Below are 21,507 nucleotides of genomic sequence, written 5' to 3' on the forward strand. Positions count from 1 at the left end.
TCTTTTCTCTTTAATTTTTATTTGTTTTGTGGGTGTTCCTAACACCTCTTATTTATATTTGTGCCTATCAAAAAAATTTCCGACTGTGAGTGTTGAATCGACACCCTTACTGAAGTATAGGTCAACTACTTACCAGTTGAGTTAATTTATGTTGATATTGCATACATAACCAAAACATTTAATTTAATTTTTTTTATCAAGTAGCCTAGTGACAATAATTTTATTCGTTAACTAAATAAATGGGGCAAAATATTGAATTCAAATTCCAACCCTTGTATATTACAACATCCTTATCAATCGAGTTGTGCTCACATAAACTAAATAACAAGCCTTATATGCATGTACTATCAACATAAAAGTATTTTGTACCGTGATCAATCATAATTATCTTTTCATTAAAAACATTTGGCTTTTAACCCTAACTATTTTTAAATTAGGAGAATGTTAACATGTGCACCAAGAGCACATGTCAAGGAAACAAAAATAGAAAGTATTAAATGCTGAAGCATTAAATTTTAATTTTTTAAGCATTAAATTTTTGTATGATTAAATATTAAATTTCTATATTAAGATACTTTAACATGTGTCCTATATGCACATGTTAACAACACCCTTTAAATTATGCATATATGGTAATATTTTCTTATGTCTTACTTTCTTAGTTACCATGTTTTAGAACGAAATTTCGACTCTGTCGAGAAATCAATTCAGCACACAAATAAATTCTCTCATCTGAACCAAATTTTCTTACATATGCAAGTGTTAATAGTAAAATTTTTACACTTGCTTAAGAATTCAAATCTTTTATCATTTAAACCAACCCATATGTTTGACTTTAAATTATTTTATTTCAAGGAATTAAAGAGTGTTGTAAAAAATGTAATGACGATACACTGATAGTGTAAAATAGTTTTATACGATTATCCAATAAAAAAATATCAATTTCCCATATTATATCAAGAAAGTTGAGTGAAGTGACTGAAAACATGATTATCCACCTTATGGGTGAAAATTTTAGCCACCAAACTACCTGACTATTTTTTTATTTTACACATGAATAATCCCAAATTACTAAACCATTTTTTTTTAATTTACAATGAAGTGAGAATTGAACCCGAAATCTCATACACACCACACAAATCTTTTAACATTAGATCAAAACAGTGGTGTCTTTAATTATTAATTAAACCAATTGAAAGTTGAAACTTCCTAAGAGCATGTTTAGCGCTGGTGAACTAACACCAAAATTGCTTATAGCCAACGTAAATAATAAGGAACTTGCAATAAAGATGTATGACATGGCATAGCAAGTGAACTAACTTTTCTGTACATGCTCTAAATAGCCAACGGCAACAAAAGGCAAATAATTATTATTTTATTCAAAGCAAAATTGCACATGACCACATATCTATTCAAATAATTATTTCAATACTTTATTACTATCACCTTTTGAATATTGTAGTAGGGGTTCCCTTGTAGTAGTAGAAAATCAGCATATGACATGAAAAGCAACGACCATATTCTCTGAATAAAAGTAACGGCCATAAACACTTTTATCTTTTTTTTTTTTTAGCAAAAATATTTTTACCTTCCTATAAATATCATAGTAGTAACTTACATTTTTTTACACACAATTTTACCTTCTAATTTTTTTTGTTGCTTTCAATTTCCAATCATATTTCATTTATCAAATGGATCCCAACCAATGGAATCCTTATTTCAATTATTTTCAAAATCCAACCGGTGATACTTCTCAAAATTTTCAAATGTGTCAACGACCACCGGTGGCGACGGTTCTCAAAATCCTCAACCTTTTATGTTTCAATCACCACCATTCTCTACTGGCAACAATTCTCAATATCCCCGACCTTTTATGTTTCAACCATCGCCAACCAACATCAGTAGCCAATATACGCATTCAACGGGTACCAACGACGTTGTAGAGTCTCCTAACGTTGAATCAGAATCACCAATTGGTTCCACTACAGATTCTCAAGTACCAGTGTTCTCCACTCAGGTTGGTCTAGAAAATATTACTTTTGCGGAAGGAGAGAATTCTACCCAAAAAAAACAACGTGTCAGGTTCTTAGAAGAAGAAGATAAATTGGTTATTCAGACATGGCTTAACGTTTCCAAAGATTCAGTTGTGGGAAATGACCAAAAATCAGATTGTTTTTGGGGTAGAATCAAAGATAGATATAACAACTATCGTGGATCACTTATAGCGAGAGAGTGGTCTACACTCAAATCTCGATGGCATCTATTGAATAAACATTGTCAATGGTTTTGCGGAAGCTACAAACTAGCCGTTGCTAACAAGAAAAGTGGACAGTCCGAGACCGACATCATGGATGAGGCACGTAAACTTTTTGCACAAGTACATCATCAACGTTTCACAATGGAGCACGCGTGGAGGTTGTTGAAGGATGAACCTAAATGGAAAGGACAAGAAATGAACAACTCTTCAAAGAGATCAAAGACATCCTCTACCGGGACATATTCATCAACATCTAATCCAGAAAATCCTATTGATTGTTCAGAATACAACAGTGCAACTCAGACCGACCGCCCATTGGGACAAAAGGCGGCAAAAAGGAAGGGCAAGGGAAAAGAAACTTCGTCTACAACACCCATAGTGGATTTGACCGGAATGGAAAATGCCTCAGAAAAGAAATTAGTCGTCTATGGTAAAATAGCCGAAGCAAGGTTGGCAGAGAGCATACCCATGTTGTATGAAATTCTCATGAAGGACAACACTACTAGAAAAATCTTAAATACCGACGGGCAAAATCTGTCTCTAAAATGCCAATATTCCGTCACTAAACATGTTAGAGACAGAATTAGAGACCGATTTGATTCTGTCTTTAATTTCCTCGTCTCTAAACTATCAGAGACAGATTTTATATTCTGTCTCTGATTGGAGACAGAATTTATCTGTCACTATCAAATAAACATCCGTCTCTAAATATTGAATTCAAAACATAATAAATCCGTCTCTAAAGGAGACAGAATTGTCCGTCTCTAAATTCAAATAATTCTGTCTCAAAAATTCCGTCTCTAAGCATAGAATTTCGTCTCCATATTGACAAAACACATTTTCCGTCTCTATAATTTTTTTTTTCTTATTTAGCAATTAAATGCTTATACAATTTTTCAAATATTAATTTTTATCTACTATATGTAATTTATATAATTCTAGAATGTGAGAAAATCAAATTTCGATTGACACCAAATGTATGCCATTCTTACAAAGTATCAAGTGCACCACTACTGCACTAAATATAATATCAAACCTAAAATTGTCAAAGAAACAAAAATTCATACAATTGATTTAACAAAAATACATAAAAGAAAGTAACTAAAGTTAAGCTTCATCATCCAACACATCATCTTCATCATCCATCACATAATTTTTATTAGTATCCATCTCATAATTTTCATTATCACCTTCTCTTCCAAGTTGACCCGGAGAGTTTTGATTAATACTAGGCACAAACCTTCCAAAAATCTGCTCCCAATGCTCCATCTTTTGTTTTAACGTTTCTTGTTCAAGATTCTTTTGCTCAAGTTCAACGGTTAATGCTTCAATCTTAGCCTCCATAGCAGCAACTTTATCTGACTGTCCAACATCAGTAGAAATTGAAGGAGAAAATTTCAAAGATTCTTTGATAGTGGCAACTTGAGATCCCAATCCAAATATGTGTCCCTTCTTGTTAATGCCTCCAACAACTTCCATGTATATACTATCATCAGATTGTTGGTTACTACCCTCACCTATTTGAGAATTTCTCTCAAACAATTTAGTTTGGTAACTTTCCTAAAAAATTGTAACTATTAGTATATTATTTACATTGCTAAAAGTTATAACTTAAACAAGATTAGTTTATACTTACAGCTATCAGAGCTTGTTCTTTGTTAAACCACTCATTTGATTTTCCCTTTGGTTTATGCATTCTCTGATAAACCTCAAAACAGGTTGGCTCTCTATTCAATTCCATCCTCTAAAACAATAACCAACATAAATTTAGTATAATCTATTTAAATTGAAATTCACTAAAGCATATTTACTACTAACCATTTTTTTGGCATGTTCTCTAGCAGAAATGGATCCTCCATTGTGCACATTATGTCCAGCTTGAGACTTTCTGTTTTGTGTATTAATCTTAGAAATATTTTGCCACTTTTCACCTTTCCATTGATCCGTTAATTCTTTTAACTTGTCTTCATCAATCCATTCACCTTTATCTTTACCGCTACGAACCTTGAACAAAGCATTTTTCAGGGCCAATGTTCCCCTACTATTAAAGCTTTTTTTAATGCTAGCTTCATCCTTTTCAAGCCATTTGTATTTGGCCTACAAACAAACAATACAAATAGTAGTGTAATTTCAGTTGCAAACACAACCTGTTTTTTTTTTTTAATTGCAAATAGATTTATTAATAAAAGGCACAAAAAATTCACAAGGACTACATATCGGACACATAATACAACAGGAAAGCAAAGCCAAAAACATGGCTTTTGTTGCTAAACTCTGACACTTGAACTTATTTTGCAGGTTAATTCATGTTCCTGGATGTGTGATTGTAGGGATAGTGGGACTAATTGTTGAGGTTCCTTTATTCACTGCAATTGCTATAGTTAAGAGTCCAAACCAAAAATCAGATCATTTGTATTTATCTAAAACTACAACTTTCTTGTGTGGTCGAATCAACTTAAAGTCAGCAAACCAAAAATCAGATCATTATTAAGCTAAATTTCCACACAATACCTTAAAGTCAGCAAACCAAAAATCTTGTGTTGTCGAATCAACAGCACTCCAACATGACCATGCGCCTTGAAAATTTTCTTTAAAGATTTTCGTAATAGCACCCCTCACTGTAGATTCTGGTTCAAAGCTGAAAGTATGAGAAAAATTACAATAAGATGCAATTTCAAACATATATGGATATAATTATATGTAAGTGCAGGAGATGAGGCAGGAGATGAGGCATCTGCAGGGATAGTTTGGGGATGAGAAGATGTAGGTGCAGTATTAGAATGAGATGGGGCAGATATAGAGGTATTTTGCAAAGGTTGAGATAAGATTGGAGCATGCCTAGTGGGGGGATGAGAAAATGGGGAAGGTGTAGTGGTTTTCTTAAGTGGTTTAGATATGGCAGGTTGTGGCATAGTTTGTGGACGAGAAGGGGCAGGTTGTGGCATAGTTTGGGAGGGCGGAGATATTAGTCTTTTCGACCTAGTTTGGGGAGGAAGAGATGGGGTTGGCTGAATGGGAGCAATTCTTTTGCCTCTTCCACTACCTGACATCTATAAACAATAAAAAAAATAAATTAAAGTGATGAAATTTGAAGTTTGTCAAACATTATTCAACTATTTGTATGAGGACAGTGAAGAAGAAATTAAAAGCAAGCACTGACTTGTCATTGTTAAGTTCATTCACCTTACTAGAAGAGGAATTTTGAAGGGATTGAGAGAGATGGCGAATATTGAGATCCATCATCCTTTTAGCATTTTCTTCCATATTTTTGCATCTTTGTTCCTCATATGGTGGTCCAATTGAACAATTTTCACCTCCATCATCATTCCGCGGTACTCTTGTTCTTCTACAAGGAACATCAGGTGGATAATAGTAAGACGCAAATGTAGAGGTCTCCTCCACTAAGTATGCTTCACAAATAGATCCCTCAATTGCAGCTGTGTTTGTGACCTTGTCTTTTAAGGTACGAATAAACCTATAAATCATTTGAAGACATTAATACAATTAATACTCGCATGGTAATTATTAAAAAAAGAGGATAGATGACTAAACCTTTCAAAAGGATACATCCATCGGTATTGCACGGGACCACCAACCCTAGCTTCATAGGGCAAATGAATTGGAAGATGCTCCATAGAATCAAAGAAACTAGGGGGGAATATTTGTTCTAACTTGCACAAAATGATTGGAATACTTTGCTCCATAGAATCAAAGAAACTAGGGGGGAATATTTGTTCTAACTAGGGAGGAAAACCAGCCACCTCTAACGTACAAGAAGTTGAAAGCAAACATATAGTAGTTTGTCATATTGTTTAGTAGATGAACGTAATTAATATAATTTCACAAGCACAATCTTCAAATTCAAAACCATGACATGAACCTAATTAAACAAGTGAGTTTTCACTTAATCTCACAATAAGTAATTCTAAACATAATTAAACAGAACTGGTTTTATAATTAGATTAGAACACAATTAAACTCACACGTAACAAAACTACAAATAATCCAAATCATAAAATTGTACATGTCACAAGGTAAGGATTACACAGCCATGTATCATCAAATTTTAAGAACACAATTGCAGCGGTATCACCAAATTTTAGCGGTATCATCAAATTAAGAACACAATTGCAGTGGTATCATCAAATTTTACACAGCCATGTCACAAGGTAAGGATTAAGATTTTGAATTCAAATCATAACTCACTTTAATTTCGTAGTAGAGGGATGGATGGATGGAAGGAGCAAGGTGTGACAACGGCGAGTCCTTGAAATCGATGGCCTGCAAAACAGGCCACTAAACAACAACAATTAAGAGAAAATTGCAGAAAATTGTAGAAATCTAAGAGAAGAAGGGTTAACAAGGAAAAGATCACAAAAAGAAAAACCTAAGAGAAAGCATTACCGAATCCGGAGAAGGAAACGAATTGAGTTCGCGACTGAATCGTGGATGGGGGAGTGAAGAACCCGACCTCTGAATCATGGATGGAGGAGTGAAGAACCCGACCTCTGAATGGTGGAGGAGTGGACGACGATGAAACGGAGTGGAATCGTGGATGGAGGAGTGAAGAACCCGACCTCTGAATGGTGGAGGAGTGGACGACGATGAAACAGAGTGGATGGTGGAGGAAGAAGGTGATGAAACAGAGTGGATGGATGGTGGACGGCGAAAACGGAGTGGATGGTGGAGGAAGAAGGTGAAACCTATGTCAAAGACACTCTTGTCTTATCATTATAAAAAAATATTTAATAAAATTATAATTCTGTAAAACTTTTTGGCGGGCAGTGAAAAAATTCGGTAAACTTTTTGGAGGGATGACACGAAAAATAAATTTTCAATATTATTTCATAAACTTTTTGGAGGGATGACACGAAAAATAAATTTTCAATAAATTTTTGGAGTGACCGGCGCCGCTCTTTCTTTCTCGTTATTTCTTTCTCCGTTTTGGTGTTTCAATTTTTTTTTTCATCAATATATTTATATATTTTTCCCAGTTTATATATTTATATTTTTATGTATTCCTTCCTTCTTTTTTATTTTTGGACGTTATAATTATATATATTCATTCCTAAAAAAATTTGCATTTATATTTTTTTAATATGCATATTTATTTTTAATTCATTTTTTTGACAATAAGCACGTGGAGAGATTTAATAAAGAAAAAAAATGAATTTGGAGGATAATTGGTCCCAAACCAAAAAAAAAAAACTAGATTTAAAATTGAATTTAAGAAATATCCGGTTTTAAACTAAATTTGATAAATAACCCATTTAAAAATCGGATTTACAAATTTAACTGGTTACGTAACCATAATCATATTTATAACTAGTTTGATAACCGGTTTTAAATAAAATGTGGATTTGGTTATGGATACTAATCCAAAAAAATGGTTTATAAATGGTTTGGTTTTGGTTTTGGAGAAAAACCGACCATGCACACCCCTACTTTCAGCATGGTAATGAGTTTGGAGTTAGGGTTTTCGTGGAACTGACCAGAGTGATTGAAGAAATGGGTATGAAATTAAATGGGAAAAACACCAAATTGAAGGGGGGAAACACCAAACTGAAGGGGAAAAGAGGATTAGGATCAAGAAAAAAGAGAGTTACATACCTTGATTGAAGGCAAACGCAGACGAGCAAGATCTCCAACTACGTGATTGAAGACTAAGTGATGGCCGCCGACAGTGGTGACTGTGTTGAGACGAGATCTGAGAGAGACAGTGGTGCGGTGGTGACTGTGGTTAGGGTTCTTTCATCTTGTGTGTTTTCTTTCTCTGCTTTTGATAATTGTTTGTTAATGTGTTTATTCTTTCTATTGCATCTAAGGAATTTTAAGGAATTGCCTTAAAAATATTAAATTTAATCATTTTTTGAAAGAATAATAAAATTATTAGATGCTTCAAAAAAAATTATCAGATATTTTTTGAAAGAATAATAAAATTATCAGATGCTTCAAAAACTCATGGAGGAGTGATTAAAATAAAATCTTATTATTATAAAAAAATATTTAATAAAATTATAATTCTGTTAAACTTTTTGGCGGGCAGTGAAAAAATTGGGTAAACTTTTTGGAGGGATGACACAAAAAACTGATTAAACTTTTTGGAGGGATGACACGAAAAATAAATTTTTCAATGTTATTTCATTAGAGACAGATTCTAGAGACAGATTAATTCAGAGACGGATTACTTCTGTCTCTGACAAATATTTGACTATTTTAATTTTAAGTTGACCAATCAGAGACGAATATAGAGACAGAAATTATTAGACACGACTAAAATCCGTCTCAAATTTTCGTCTCTAACTATTTATTTCAATTATAATTATAAAAATAATAAAATAGAGACGGATTTAGACACGAAATTTTATTGACACGAAAATTTCTGTCTCTAAAATCCGTGACTAATACATATATTTGAATTTCGGTCTCTAACATCTTTTTTTTGTCTCTAATTCCATCTCTATTAGAGAAGAAACAAATTCCGTCTCTAAATTTCGTCGGTATTTGAACTTTTTCTAGTAGTGCAAATCAACAATGAATGATGAGCAACGTCGAGAGAATGAAGAAATTTGTCGAAGTATCAAGGAGAAGTACTTCAAATAAAGTTAGGTGTATTATTATTGTTATTGTGTTTATTATTATTATTATTATTATTATTATTATTATTATTATTATTAAGTTAGAATATGTATTTCCGTCAAAAGACAAAGTTAGAATATGTATAATAATTTAATTGTTTAGGTTTGAATATGTATTATATATATATATATATATATATATATATATATATATATATATATATATATATATATATATATATATATATATATATATATATATAGGTGACGTCTAAGGTGAGGGCTCAATTAAGTCCCTCATCGGTGTACCACTAATTCTAATCATTAGATTAAATAGTCATACATGATTTCATTAGACACTATCACACTAAATCTAATCTCCCTCTTTCCCTTTCTTTCTCTCACCCGTGCAACAAGCATCCTCATCTTCCTCTCATCTTAAATTCAACCTTCATATATCTGAATCCAACCTTAAAAAATCATTATTTAAACGTAAAAGAAAAAAAACATTAAATATATATATATATATATATATATATATATATATATATATATATATATATATTATTGTAATTTTGTTCTAAATGATAAATATTATTGCATTTATGTTTCACAATTGTTATGAAAAACTAGCCGTTATAAAACTAGCCGTTACTAAAAACTAGCCGTTATAAAACTAGCCGTTACTAAAAATAGCCTATATATACACTTCACATGTTCTCCCATTCTATTTTCATTATCATATCTTCCATGGATCCAAACATTGAATGGGATAACATCTGGAATGAAGTCATAGATGATTGCCTCAACGACAACACTGAGGAAGAGGTGATAAGGTTAGTACGTGAGGCGCAACAACAACCCAACAGTACAAGAAGGCGTAGAAAAAGAAGAACGGTGATAGATCGAAGTCGTGAAGAAGGGCATAATCGATTGTTCAATGACTACTTCTCAGAAAATCCTGTATACACGGAAGCACAATTCAGACGAAGGTTCCGTATGCGCAGACATGTGTTCCTTCGCATTGTTGAAGCTCTTGGAAATCACGATGAGTACTTTCAAACAAGGACTGATGCAGTTGGTAAAATGGGACTTTCACCATTGCAGAAGTGCACCGCTGCTCTTCGTATTCTAGCATATGGATCACCAGCTGATAGTGTGGATGACTATGTTCGCATTGGTGAAAGCACGACATTGGAATGCTTAGACAGGTTTGTAATGGGCGTGTGCACAATATTTGGTGCTCAATACATGAGAAGGCCAAACAATGAAGACATTGCACGTCTATTACAAATTAATGCGGCACGCGGCTTTCCAGGTATGTTGGGTTCAATTGACTGTATGCATTGGGAATGGAAAAATTGTCCCGTCGCATGGAAAGGTCAATTTTTTAGAGGTGATCATGGTAAACCCACAATCATGCTTGAAGTTGTGGCATCTCAAGACTTGTGGATTTGGCATGCATATTTTGGCACTGCGGGTTCTAACAACGACATCAATGTGTTGAACACGTCTGATGTGTTTAATGATGTTTTGAGTGGAAAAGCTCCTGCAGTGCAATACACCGTGAATCGAACCACATATCATATGGGGTACTACCTAGCAGATGGTATTTATCCTGAGTGGGCAATATTTGTCAAGACTATCCCTATGCCGCAAGGAGAAAAAAGAAAGCTATTTGCCCAACGACAAGAATCAGCACGGAAGGACGTTGAACGAGCATTTGGAGTACTCCAAGCCCGATTTGCTATTGTACGTGGTCCGGCGCGTGCTTGGCATGTGAATACAATGAAACACATAATGTTAGCGTGTATCATATTGCATAACATGATTGTTGAAGATGAGCGAGACACATATGCTGGTAATTTTGATTACGACCACAATAATAATTTCTCCACAATTGAAGTATCTGCTGGTCCTGATCCCAATTTGACAACATTGTTTGAAAGGATAGCACATGTTCATGAAAGAAAAAACCATCGCCAACTTCAAGCAGATTTGGTAGAGCATATTTGGGAGAGATTTGGTCATGAGAATAACGAAAGTTAAATTTTATCTTATTTTGTATTTTGTTTAAAATGTAATTGTTGCTTATTGTTATGTATTATTTTAAATTCCTATGAAATGTAATTTTATTTATTATTGTTATATGTATTATTTTAATATTTATTTTGTCATTTTTTTAAATATTTTATGCCTATTAAATTAATGTTAATTTTGAATCAAAACTAATCACAAATAAAAAAATATAAACATGTGGGGTCAATGTTTGGTTCTTTATAACCAACCACCATTAAAGTAAAAACTACTCAAATCAACTATAAATCTCTTAAATCCTACACATCATTCTGGGCCCACAAAAAGTAACTTAGTTTACCCACGTAGTTTACTCCCAGTAAAGATAAAGATGCTCTAATAAAACATGGTGAAGAGATCTCAAATTCAAATTCAGAGTAAGAACCACTAAAAAAATGGTATCAGTAAAAGCTGTGAAAAGGGTAAAAGCAAAAAAGAGAGAGTACTACAACTACAAGAAGAGTGAAACCATTAGAAGACTTTGTAAGTTGTAACAGTCAATCAAAATCAAATCATATCCAAAAAAGATTACCGCGAAATAAGGAACAAGCTTACTCACCTTCACTGTCTTGTCTTTTTTTTCAATTCCAACAACACATTCTCAACTCTCTCAAACCCACCACACTCTCTGTCTCTGTCCCATTTCCTCAACTAAACTAAACCAACACACACATGCCCTTCATAGTAGATTCTGACTCCACCTAATTCAGTACTTCAATTTTTCTTCCAAACCTCTTTCCTTTATTGTTTTTTATTATCCCCCTTATTAAAAGGGTTCTAAAGATCTGATTTTTATTCATGGTGGTAGATAATTCACACACCCTTTTATGTTTTTGTTGAATTTCTGTGAGAAAGTTTGAATTTTTAGCAAGTTTTTGTTGTGGGGTTGTTGTAATTTTGGTGATAGAGAATTCATTCACACACCCTTTTGTGTTTTTGTTGAAGTTGTGTGAGAAAGTTTGAATTTTTATCAAGTTTTTGTTGTGGGGTTGTTTGGATTTTGAGAATGGAAACAAGGGTGAAGAAATATAGGCAACAATTGAGTCCTGAGAGGTCCAAAGTATGGAAGGAAAAGCCTCCAAAGTATTATAAGAACAGGAAAGTTCCTGTTGTTTACTATCTTTGTAGGAATAGACAGCTTGAACATCCTCATTTCATGGAGGTTCCAATTTCATCCCCAGATGGTTTGTTCTTGAGAGGTAAATATTGGAAATTCTCAATTCAAAACTTTTTTTGGGATGTTTTTTAGTTGTTTGTGTTTTTTAAGGATTGTTTTCTATCAAGCCGGGACATTCCTTGGATTAGGCGTGTCCAGTGTCTCGTAAACCTGTGTCCAGTGTCTCGTAAACCTGTCTGACAGACATCTTACATTGAATTATGTTATTTTCTCAAATTATTATTGGTGTCAATGTGTCAGTGTCCGTGTGTCTGTGCTTCATAGATTCATTTTGTTTGTGTGCAGATGTGATTGATAAACTTGATGCTTTGAGAGGTAGAGGCATGGCTTCCTTGTATTCATGGTCTTGTAAAAGGTGAGAACTTGTTTTAGTTACTATCTCTTATTGGTGTTTGATTTTGAGTTTGTTTAGGTGAACTTATTTTAGCTTATTTAGTGACTTAAACTAAATACTTGCGAGACTGTTTGTGAGAGTTTATGAAAACAACTTATGACATGTTCATAACCTGAAAATAGCTTATTTTTATAAGCTTTCCAAAGTAGCTTAGGAAAACAACTTATAGCTTATATATAGTAACAGTTTGTTTATTTATTATGTAATTTTAGGAGCTACAAGAATGGATATGTATGGCATGACCTTAGTGAAGATGATTTAATTCAACCTGCACATGGTAACGAGTATGTCCTCAAAGGCTCCGAGCTGTTTTGCGAATCAAATTCAGGTCAATAATATTATGGATCTTGTTTTGTTTATGTTTGTTTATTATCTTCACATTTGTGTTTTAGCAAATCTTAAAATCATTGTGAATTTTCAACTTTGACTCGCAGACCATTTTAGCCCTATTAGCAATGTGAAACTACAGCGCCTAAAGCGGTTGCCGGAGCCAGTTTCATGTAGGAGCCACGACGAGGCTTCTTCCTCTTCAAGCATGAATGAAAGAGAGGGTAGAAACTCTCACGAAGATGAGGTCTCTCCAAGTCAACATACCGGTTCCTCGGATGTGTCTCCAGAGTCTAGAGATGGAAATAGTGATTCTCAAAGTTTATCATTGACAGAATACAAAATCTACAAAACCGATGGATCGGCAGATGCTTCGACTCAAACGGAAGAATATACTAGCAGATCTTCAACACAGAAAACTTGTACTAAGGGTGTATCGACTGAGGATAGCTCATTAGGATCTGAATGCGATGAAATATGTGAAACTCAAGTGCCACAAGTGAAAGATAATTCAGAAATCTGTCCGGATGTTGTTTCTCCTCCTCTCTCGAATTCGAGTCCATTGTCATCTCGAGGGAAGACCGAAACTTTGGAATCCCTTATTAGAGCTGATGCAAGCAGAATGAACAGTTTTAGGATCGTAGAAGATGAAGGTATTCATATGCAAACTAGTACAAGACTGAAGGCTTCAAATTTGCTGTTGCAATTGATCTCGTGCGGGTCTATATCTGTGAAAAACCATAGTCTTGACCTAATTCCTTCCTATAAGGCTCGATTTTCTCATTCGAAATTCCCCTCCCCGTTGTTCTCAACTTCTGTTATGTTGGGAGAATTAGATTGCATTGGAGGGAATATGAAGGCAACGAGCCTCAGAATGGAAGACAAAGAGTATTTTAGTGGAAGCTTAGTCGAATCAAAAATGGCGAAGGAAGAAGATGGACATAATGTTCTCAAACGCTCTTCTTCTTTCAACTCTGAGAGGTAGGTTTTGCTTTCAACTTTGATGAATAGGACTTGTTTTGGCACATAGTTTTTCTCTAATTAGTGAATAAGGTGGAAAATGCTTGAATTTGGCGTTATTTTTTTAATGACTACGAGGAATCAAAATTAGTACCTGAGAGAGTTTGCAAAATTCACACACACTGTGCACCAACCACTTGCGCTATAGCGCTAGACCCTGATGGTTTCAATTTGGTGTTTAGAGTTTTCATCTTACATGAAAATTTTCCTGATTGAGCCGCTCGTTAAATTAATGACTTGTTGGTTACAAACAATCCACAAAGCTAGTAATTAGTACCAAGTCAAATCTCAAATTCAATGACTAAACTCTGCAAGTCTACGTTCATATTTTGCATATGCTTTCACTTCTCTTCAAATTTAAATATCACTTTAGCATCTATTCTTAATAACTTGGTCAGCTCTGAATTTGTTTTATAGTAAAAGATTCTAAACTAAGCTCTGGAGAATGTCTTTGTATTTCTTTAGCAGGTTGCTTTTTAAGCAATATTTAATTGAAAATAAGTGCTTTTAAAATGCTTGTTTAAAGCTAAACAATATTTAATAGTAAATAAGTGATTTAACATACTTGTTTAGATCTTAATTTATGCTTGTATTGCAAGGTGTCTAAAGGAGTTAAGGTAGCTTCATTGCTTTATACGGAAAACATAGATTTCATTAGAACTTCCAATATCAGACAGTAACACTTTACACAAAAGGGAATAAAAGTAAGCAATAGAAAAGAATAAAAGCGAAAGGCTGAACAAATCGAGATTTAGATTCTCTTGTGTCTTTTTCTTTATTTTTTTCCATCTCATGTTGTCATGTGCAATAATAAAGATGAATAGCATTTAGCCATTTATCAATAGCTTCTTTTGAAACAATTTTGGAGATAATGCCAAGATTTGATGATATAGTCGGCAGTACTGGTAGTTGATATGGTCCTAACTTGGAGACTAAGCTTTCTTACATCACATGATGCTGAAAATGGCTTAGGATCAAGAATTAATGTGGCTGCCTTTGTTGTTTCGTGTTTTATAATATTGCAATTGATTTTGATAGGCATGTGATATGCGTACGCTTTCGTCATCACATCTTGGCCAATGTTTCATCTGTAACAAAACATTTACTCAATTATGCAGGACAAATAAAGAGTCGAAATCACAAGACATAGAGGAGCCATCCTCAGGAACTTCAAAATGCAATTCGCGGTCAATTAATGACTCGGGCATATTGCCAATACCGTCCAACGGTAACAGCAAAAGCATCACTAGACCTACATCGGAGAAAAAGTATTCTATGAGGCTAAACTCATTTAGAGAAGAGAAGGTGATCCAAATTGAAGAAAGTTAAGCATTGACTTCATTATTTTTCTACTAAACGCTGTTAAACTACTTATATTTTCGATCATTATTGACGAGTTTGATTTTAACTCAACAGGCTTGCTTCAGGAGCTCGTGTTATAATCCAATCTAAACCATCTTCCAACACATCATCACCTTATAGCTCTTAAAAAATAATGTCTTAAGAGGTTTTGCAACTAGCAAAAATGCGGATCCGGATTTCCTGCAGTGGGGAAAGTACATGTTTTCCGTAGTAAACAATTTCAGCCGTTAATCTGAGATCAGACGGTTTAGACTACACAGTAACAAAATCAGTTTTTCTATTGTTAATTTGAGATCAGATGGTTGGGGTAAAAAAAGTGTGGCGTATTTACTACACCAAATTCAAATTCAAATCCAAAAGATGGTGTGTGTGTGACCCCATAATCTATAAAGTGAAAAATGCTGTGACATATTACAAACTGCAAACGGTAGGTGTGGTCCTAATGGTCCACTACACTTTGTGTGTAAATTTTGTGTGCTTGTTATAGGAATAGGAACTAGTATCTAAAAATTATGTGATTGCACAACTTCTTGTGCAAATTTTGGGTGCTTTGTTATATATAAATTGAGTTGAAATATTGTGATTGCACAACTTGTTTAGGACATGAACTAAACTTTCACTGTGTGGTAAGTAAGCCAAGGTTGTTTGTTTCCGGCTTCAAGACACCAACATGATGTTGGCTTTAAAATTAGGGTGAGAGCTAAAATATGTTTCAAGAGTTTCATAATTCAAGTGGAAAGTAGTCAAAATTGTTAAAGTTTGTGGCATTGTAAACCTATAAAAAATGAGTGAAGACTAAAATGTAGTGGTAGGCTTGATAATGGGATTAAGTGGAGTATTGTAGATATGTTGAATCAAAATTAGACGGTTTAGATTTAAAGATATATTTTTATTTTACTTTAATATAAAAGTTTGAGATGGAAATTTGAACTGTATTTTTTTTGTTTTTGATAAGCGAAATTTGAACCGTATGATTTTGATATATCTCAATTTTCTCTAAGTATAGTATCAATGGACCGATCGGTTTATACGCAACCCTAGTCAAATTTGTTCAAATTTGATTCGTCCAAAAACCTTTGATAAAATTGTGGCGGCATGATTGAACCTGAAGGAGATAAAGTAATTATTTAGCTCTTGCATAACCTTGTCTGTATGCATAAAAAAAACGTGTTCGTATTTTATGTTTTTAATTTATATTTATGTTATTAAAAAATGTATGTATTCTGCATCAGTTTCATAAAATTCGTTTTTTCAACGCTGGAATCCTAATGGGCGCACAAGAAGAATGAAGGTGTGCGATAAGAAATTGACTATTAACTGACTTGGGTTGGTGCATTGGTATTGGCTTGAGACCTGGGAGTGTGCTCCTCTTGAGGTCTGAGGTTCGATTCTCTCTGGTGCCAATTTGGGTGGACTAATTTAGCTTCTTCAAAAAAAAGAAATTCACTATTAATTATTAGCCCACTAAAGAGATTTATTTTTGTCTCCCTACCAGTTTTTCGCACGTCCTGCGTTTTTTCCATTTTATCCTTCCACTACTTAAGTATCAGATGTTATAAATTTTTATTTTTTTTAAATGTCGTCCGCTACTTAAGTAGCGGACGGATGTTATAAAGGTAAGATATTTTGGGGAGTGTCCGCTACTTAAGTAGCGGACATAGGTATTTTAGTAAATTCGTATGGTGTGCAACAAAATGGGTGGGGTGACAAAATAAATCTCTTTACCAATTTATTTAGAGCCCAATAGTTTTTTTTTTTTAATGTTGATTTGTACTTGAAGTCCAATGCTTCAATTCCAAACAAACAAGTCACATGTAACCAAAAAACAAAAAAAAAACAAACACGTCGAATCTTGACCGCTCCAAATGGTTACCTTCGATTTCAACAACATTGTCTAACCTATGGGAATTCGAAACCTCTGCAACAGTCGCAGGTTTTCCACAATTCCTCATTTCTTCACAAAAACCCCATTTTTAACCAAACCCTTTTCCTCCATCCATTTCCACTCACCAAATTCCCTTCTTTTCTCAATTGGGTCTTCCCCATTTTGCTTTTTCAAAAACCCTTTTGATGGTTCCAACATATACTTCAACTTTGGTTTTCAATTTCATACTTCAAGGTATTTTTGTTCTTACCCTTATTCTTCTTATAAGAATAAACCATATGCTACTTCAAAACAAGTTTCTGAAATCATTGCATTGATTATTGAAGGTGTGAATGATTTGGAATATAGGTTAAATATGTTGAATGTGTCTTTATCTATGGCATCAGTTATTTATATTTTTGATAAATTAGCAAGTGAAAGAGTTTCAGCATTGATGTTTTTTCATTGGCTTAATGTTTCACATCCTGAGCTTTGTTGTGATCCTGACATAGGTGGTTGTGTTGTTGATAATTGTGGGTTGTTGGGAAATTTTGAGGCAATGGTTCCTATTTTGAATGAGTTTAACCTAAAAAGGATGTGTTTGGGGAGAAGGGCATTTAGGTTTATGGTTATTTTAAGGTTTGATGAAGATTCTAGAATGGAATGTGTGAGAAGAATTGTGAATGTTCTTAATGAGGTTGGTGGTGTGTGTCAAAGTTCTGGTTTTAAGGTTTTGATAGAGATTTTGAGTTTTTCGGGTAATTTTGATACAGTGGAGTTTGTGATAGGAGAAGCTGGGAGGCACGTGAATCGTTATAACTATTTATTGAGGATGATGTGCAAGAGAGGTGATTACGAGAAAGTAGGCGATTTAGTAGAGAAGATGAAGAGATGTGGTGTTGAACCGAATGGAAGTACTTACAATATGTTGGTTAGTTGTTTATTCAAGATTGGTAATTTTGCCGACGCTTGTCAAGTTCTTGAAACTATGGAAAAAGAAAATGGTTTATCGGACGAGTTTACGTTTGATACTATTGTAAGATTATTATGTAAACATGGACAGATTGATTTAGCTTTGACGTTTATCGATAAAATGACTTTGAAGGGTATTGAACCTTGTAGTTTAACTCATGCTGCGGTGATAAAGTGTTATTTTGAACATGGTAAATACGATGAAGCGCACAAGTATGTGGTTGATTCTGCTTGTAAGGGTAGCTATTCCAGTAATGAAAACTACACTTTACTGGCTTCTCTTCATTTAAAGAAAGGAAGTGTTCTACATTCCCAAAAGATTCTTCATGAGATGATGGATAGAGGTCTTAAACCTAATTATTCGGTGTATATGAAGATAAGAAAGTGTCTTGAAAAGAAAAATAAAGCAGATATGTCTTGGGAATTATCAAGAAGATACTTGTCCTTGATTGAAACGTGAACAAAGATGCTGGATTTTGTGTGACAGGTTTGTGTAATGTCATCCGGGGTCTGATCAAAAGCTACTCTGTGTTTCCGAGTATTCAGGTATGTGCTGTTTCATTTCAGGAACTGTTGCAACTTGCAAGTACTAAGAAAAATGTTCTCCTTGTGATGATCTTCTTGATGTTTTAATATTGGCAGAAGCTCACCTAATGTAGCTTGGACATGTGAGGAAACATAGCGGCTCCTCAATCGGAAAAATTAGATCAAATCAAATGAAAGATAGTTTGGCTAAAACGGTAAAGAAAGAGTGAAGAAAAATTTAGAAGAAATCTATTCAAGAGCTAGCTCTGAATGATTTAACTGAAAATGAAGCCCGGTGTAATTTATAGGGCAAGGGTTTAGTCGTTGTTGACACGAATTAAAAATAATGTACTATACGAGGGCTATGCATGCCTACCCCTCCTCAATTTTGCCGAAACAAGTATTTTTTCATGTAATATTTTTCCCCTGAAAATAATAAAAATGGTTAAGCTTGGACTGCTTAACATGATCTTCTTAGATCACTATGCTTTCTGTCTTACAAACATTGTTAGACTTGTTTTGTCTGTACTTCATATTATTGTGTGATGCTGGAACAGATAACAATTTTATACTTTCTTGCTGCGGCAAGTGTGTTTTATGGCACAACAAAAGTGTTGTGTTATACCATCAAACCATTTAACGCTAATTGTTGTGATTTAGGTGATAATTTGAGAGGTTATAATGGACATTGTAAAACCAATTCGATTTAGAAATGAACCTTCTATTTAACTTTCACTCTTACGCATGTTCATAATCCGTGTAGCTTCTTCATGAAGCAACTTATGATGTGCACACACTGACACATACACACATTTATATATGTGACTTCTATGAATTTATAGAATCTTACTATTGGTGTCATAATCTCACAATTTACAATCCCGGCTCCGATCTTACTATTGATTATCTTGTCTGGTAGCACATAAGTGAGCATAGTATTCACTTGCATTGGGTAATATGTTTGAATCTTTTTATAAGTTTTGGTTTTCAAGAGGAGAGCATATCATATGTCTTTGTCTATCATAAATGTCTTTGCCATGAAATGTCCGGCAAACATACAACATAGGGTGCTTAAAATGTGTTTAGAAATATTGGAGTTAAGTGAAAATCTGCTGCACCATGGACCTGTGGAGTAACAGTTTTCAGCAACTCGTGTTGTCTGTCCAAGACTCCAAGGCAACAGCACTGTCGCATCTACCGTCCAAGGTAATGTTTCTCCTCTTATTATTAACTTCTAATCCCTTTCTATCAGTTAAGTACCTATCATTTAACACTCGTTAACCTTGCTCCTTTTGCTTCACGTTCAAAGACAACGTATAACTCGCATATATTCAACTTCCATCAAAGTTTGACTCTGTCGGCTCCATTCTTCAATTTGATATATTCTATGTTCTGTCCTTGTAATTTGTATATGTTCGGTCGTACCATCTGAGGCTCAGTTATGCGTGTATTTAAGTTGTTTATTTAGGTTCTGTTTGGTAAAAAATAGCGCATAGCTGATAAGCTAGCTTATAGCGGATAGCTTATAAGCTAGCCTTTAGCTTATAGCGAATAAGCTAGTTGATTGAATTTGTAGTGTTTGGTAAAATGATATGTTTAATTGATATTTTTTTCAAGTAACATGATAGGGGTAAAATTGGAAGAAAAAATGATAAGCTATAAGCTATAAGCTCATAAGCTACTTGAAATAGTGTTTGAGAAATAAGCTATAAGCTCTTTTTTAAAAACTATTACCAAACAGAGCTTTTAGCTTATAAGCTAAAAGCTATAAGCTAGCTTATTGGTCTTCCCAAATAGAGCCTTAGTTAGTGCTTTGATTAAATGTGTGGATACCTCTGTTATTCTGTCATGTTATCTATATCATCCTTAAGGTACACAGTTGTTTTTTAGAAGAATTGTGAATTATATTTGCAGAAAGCTTACAAATTGTGAATTATATTTGCAGAAAGCTTACAAAGGAATTGTGCGAAGTCATTGAACACTGAGTGCATCTTGCGACTTTTACAACCTTACGTATTCAGGTATGCCGGATATGCATTGGTTTGTATCAATGTTCAAAAGAATCCTTAGTTGAATTTTTTAAACATGACAAAGAGAGTGTAGGGAATTTAGTGAAATTGATAGACAAAACCAACGAGTACATATCTGCTAGCATCGATGCAAGCACAGTTGAGTTTAGCAAGATTTCTATAGAAGCTCCTGATATAGATATATCCTTTTTTGTTTCTCTTGTGACTAATCTGACTGATTTATCATTTGCTCAGCATTTTCATTACAGAATTACCATTCTGTAACTTTAATCTGAATTGGTTCTTGCTTCGAATGCTTATACTTGTTTTGAACTGTTTTTTAGTCCACTAGTAACAAAAGTGATGATGATAGTTGCATTCCTTTGGGAAACATCATAACTTCTACACTATTATGGACTCCAAATTCATTCCATTAGTGTCATTATTTTGGCATATTATTAGGATACATATTTTAGATTTCTTAACTATTTGGTCAAAAGTTTGGCCTCTAGTTGGTATGGAAAATTATATTAGGATTTGTCACCCGAAATGAATCTCTGATATCTTTGACGATGTTAGTTTGAGTAGCTGCACAGGAGTACCTTAATAAAAGAATACCAACACAGTATAATTTAAATATATTAAAAATAAAAAACTCATTTTTACCTTAAAAATGAAAAGCTGCTTTTTTTTAAAAAAAAATGTATCAATCACTTCACGGAAGCTCTTGATTCAATAGCCAACCCCAAAAATGGAGGAATTTATTTGAGATTTTGGGCTAGTCCGAATCCTAGATGCAAGCTTCCTAGGTTGGTTGAGAAAGGGTGCTAGTCACTTGTGGTTTCATCTTAACATTCATTCATCGGTGAAGGCTCAACTCAAAGATGTCATACATGAAGATCGAAAAATTGTTTTTACATAGAATGAAAATATGAAAGTCGTAAGA

The 21,507-nt window shown here is 33.9% G+C and overlaps 5 protein-coding genes across 7 annotated transcripts; 4 read left to right on the top strand and 1 right to left on the bottom strand.

The window, feature by feature from the left end:
* The first annotated feature begins 1,816 nt into the window (after positions 1 to 1,816).
* Positions 1,817 to 2,917, top strand: LOC123896514 (glutathione S-transferase T3-like). Its single transcript, XM_045946890.1, has one exon. The coding sequence runs from the start codon at positions 1,817 to 1,819 to the stop codon at positions 2,915 to 2,917; it is 1,101 nt and encodes a 366-aa protein (XP_045802846.1).
* Positions 2,918 to 3,203: 286 nt separating this feature from the next.
* Positions 3,204 to 6,716, bottom strand: LOC123897458. Its single transcript, XM_045948108.1, has 6 exons — positions 6,662 to 6,716; positions 6,464 to 6,538; positions 4,769 to 4,895; positions 4,076 to 4,354; positions 3,894 to 4,001; positions 3,204 to 3,817 (listed from the first exon to the last, which is right to left on the bottom strand). Exons 4-6 carry the CDS (start codon positions 4,076 to 4,078, stop codon positions 3,365 to 3,367), a joined length of 564 nt encoding a protein of 187 aa, XP_045804064.1. The 5' UTR covers positions 4,079 to 4,354; positions 4,769 to 4,895; positions 6,464 to 6,538; positions 6,662 to 6,716; the 3' UTR covers positions 3,204 to 3,364.
* A 2,869-nt stretch (positions 6,717 to 9,585) lies between these two features.
* On the top strand, positions 9,586 to 10,884 carry LOC123896515 (putative nuclease HARBI1). The gene has a single exon (XM_045946891.1). The coding sequence runs from the start codon at positions 9,586 to 9,588 to the stop codon at positions 10,882 to 10,884; it is 1,299 nt and encodes a 432-aa protein (XP_045802847.1).
* A 523-nt stretch (positions 10,885 to 11,407) lies between these two features.
* Positions 11,408 to 15,768, top strand: LOC123897455 (protein SOSEKI 3-like). 3 transcript variants are annotated; one of them, XM_045948104.1, is made up of 6 exons: positions 11,408 to 12,110; positions 12,374 to 12,443; positions 12,695 to 12,810; positions 12,917 to 13,790; positions 14,948 to 15,154; positions 15,246 to 15,768. In XM_045948104.1, exons 1-6 carry the CDS (start codon positions 11,918 to 11,920, stop codon positions 15,316 to 15,318), a joined length of 1,533 nt encoding a protein of 510 aa, XP_045804060.1. In that variant the 5' UTR covers positions 11,408 to 11,917; the 3' UTR covers positions 15,319 to 15,768. The 3 variants fall into 3 exon arrangements, with proteins under 3 accessions (XP_045804060.1, XP_045804061.1, XP_045804062.1); XM_045948105.1 differs by having other exon boundaries at positions 14,948 to 15,134; XM_045948106.1 differs by lacking the exon at positions 15,246 to 15,768 and having other exon boundaries at positions 14,948 to 15,158.
* Positions 15,769 to 17,082: 1,314 nt separating this feature from the next.
* Positions 17,083 to 19,198, top strand: LOC123897457 (pentatricopeptide repeat-containing protein At2g32630-like). The gene is made up of 2 exons (XM_045948107.1): positions 17,083 to 18,573; positions 18,670 to 19,198. The coding sequence occupies exon 1, from the start codon at positions 17,093 to 17,095 to the stop codon at positions 18,485 to 18,487; it is 1,395 nt and encodes a 464-aa protein (XP_045804063.1). The 5' UTR covers positions 17,083 to 17,092; the 3' UTR covers positions 18,488 to 18,573; positions 18,670 to 19,198.
* Positions 19,199 to 21,507: the final 2,309 nt, after the last annotated feature.

This window comes from Trifolium pratense, linkage group LG7 (genome assembly GCF_020283565.1).
Source record: "Trifolium pratense cultivar HEN17-A07 linkage group LG7, ARS_RC_1.1, whole genome shotgun sequence".
NCBI classification, from domain to species: Eukaryota; Viridiplantae; Streptophyta; class Magnoliopsida; order Fabales; family Fabaceae; genus Trifolium; species Trifolium pratense.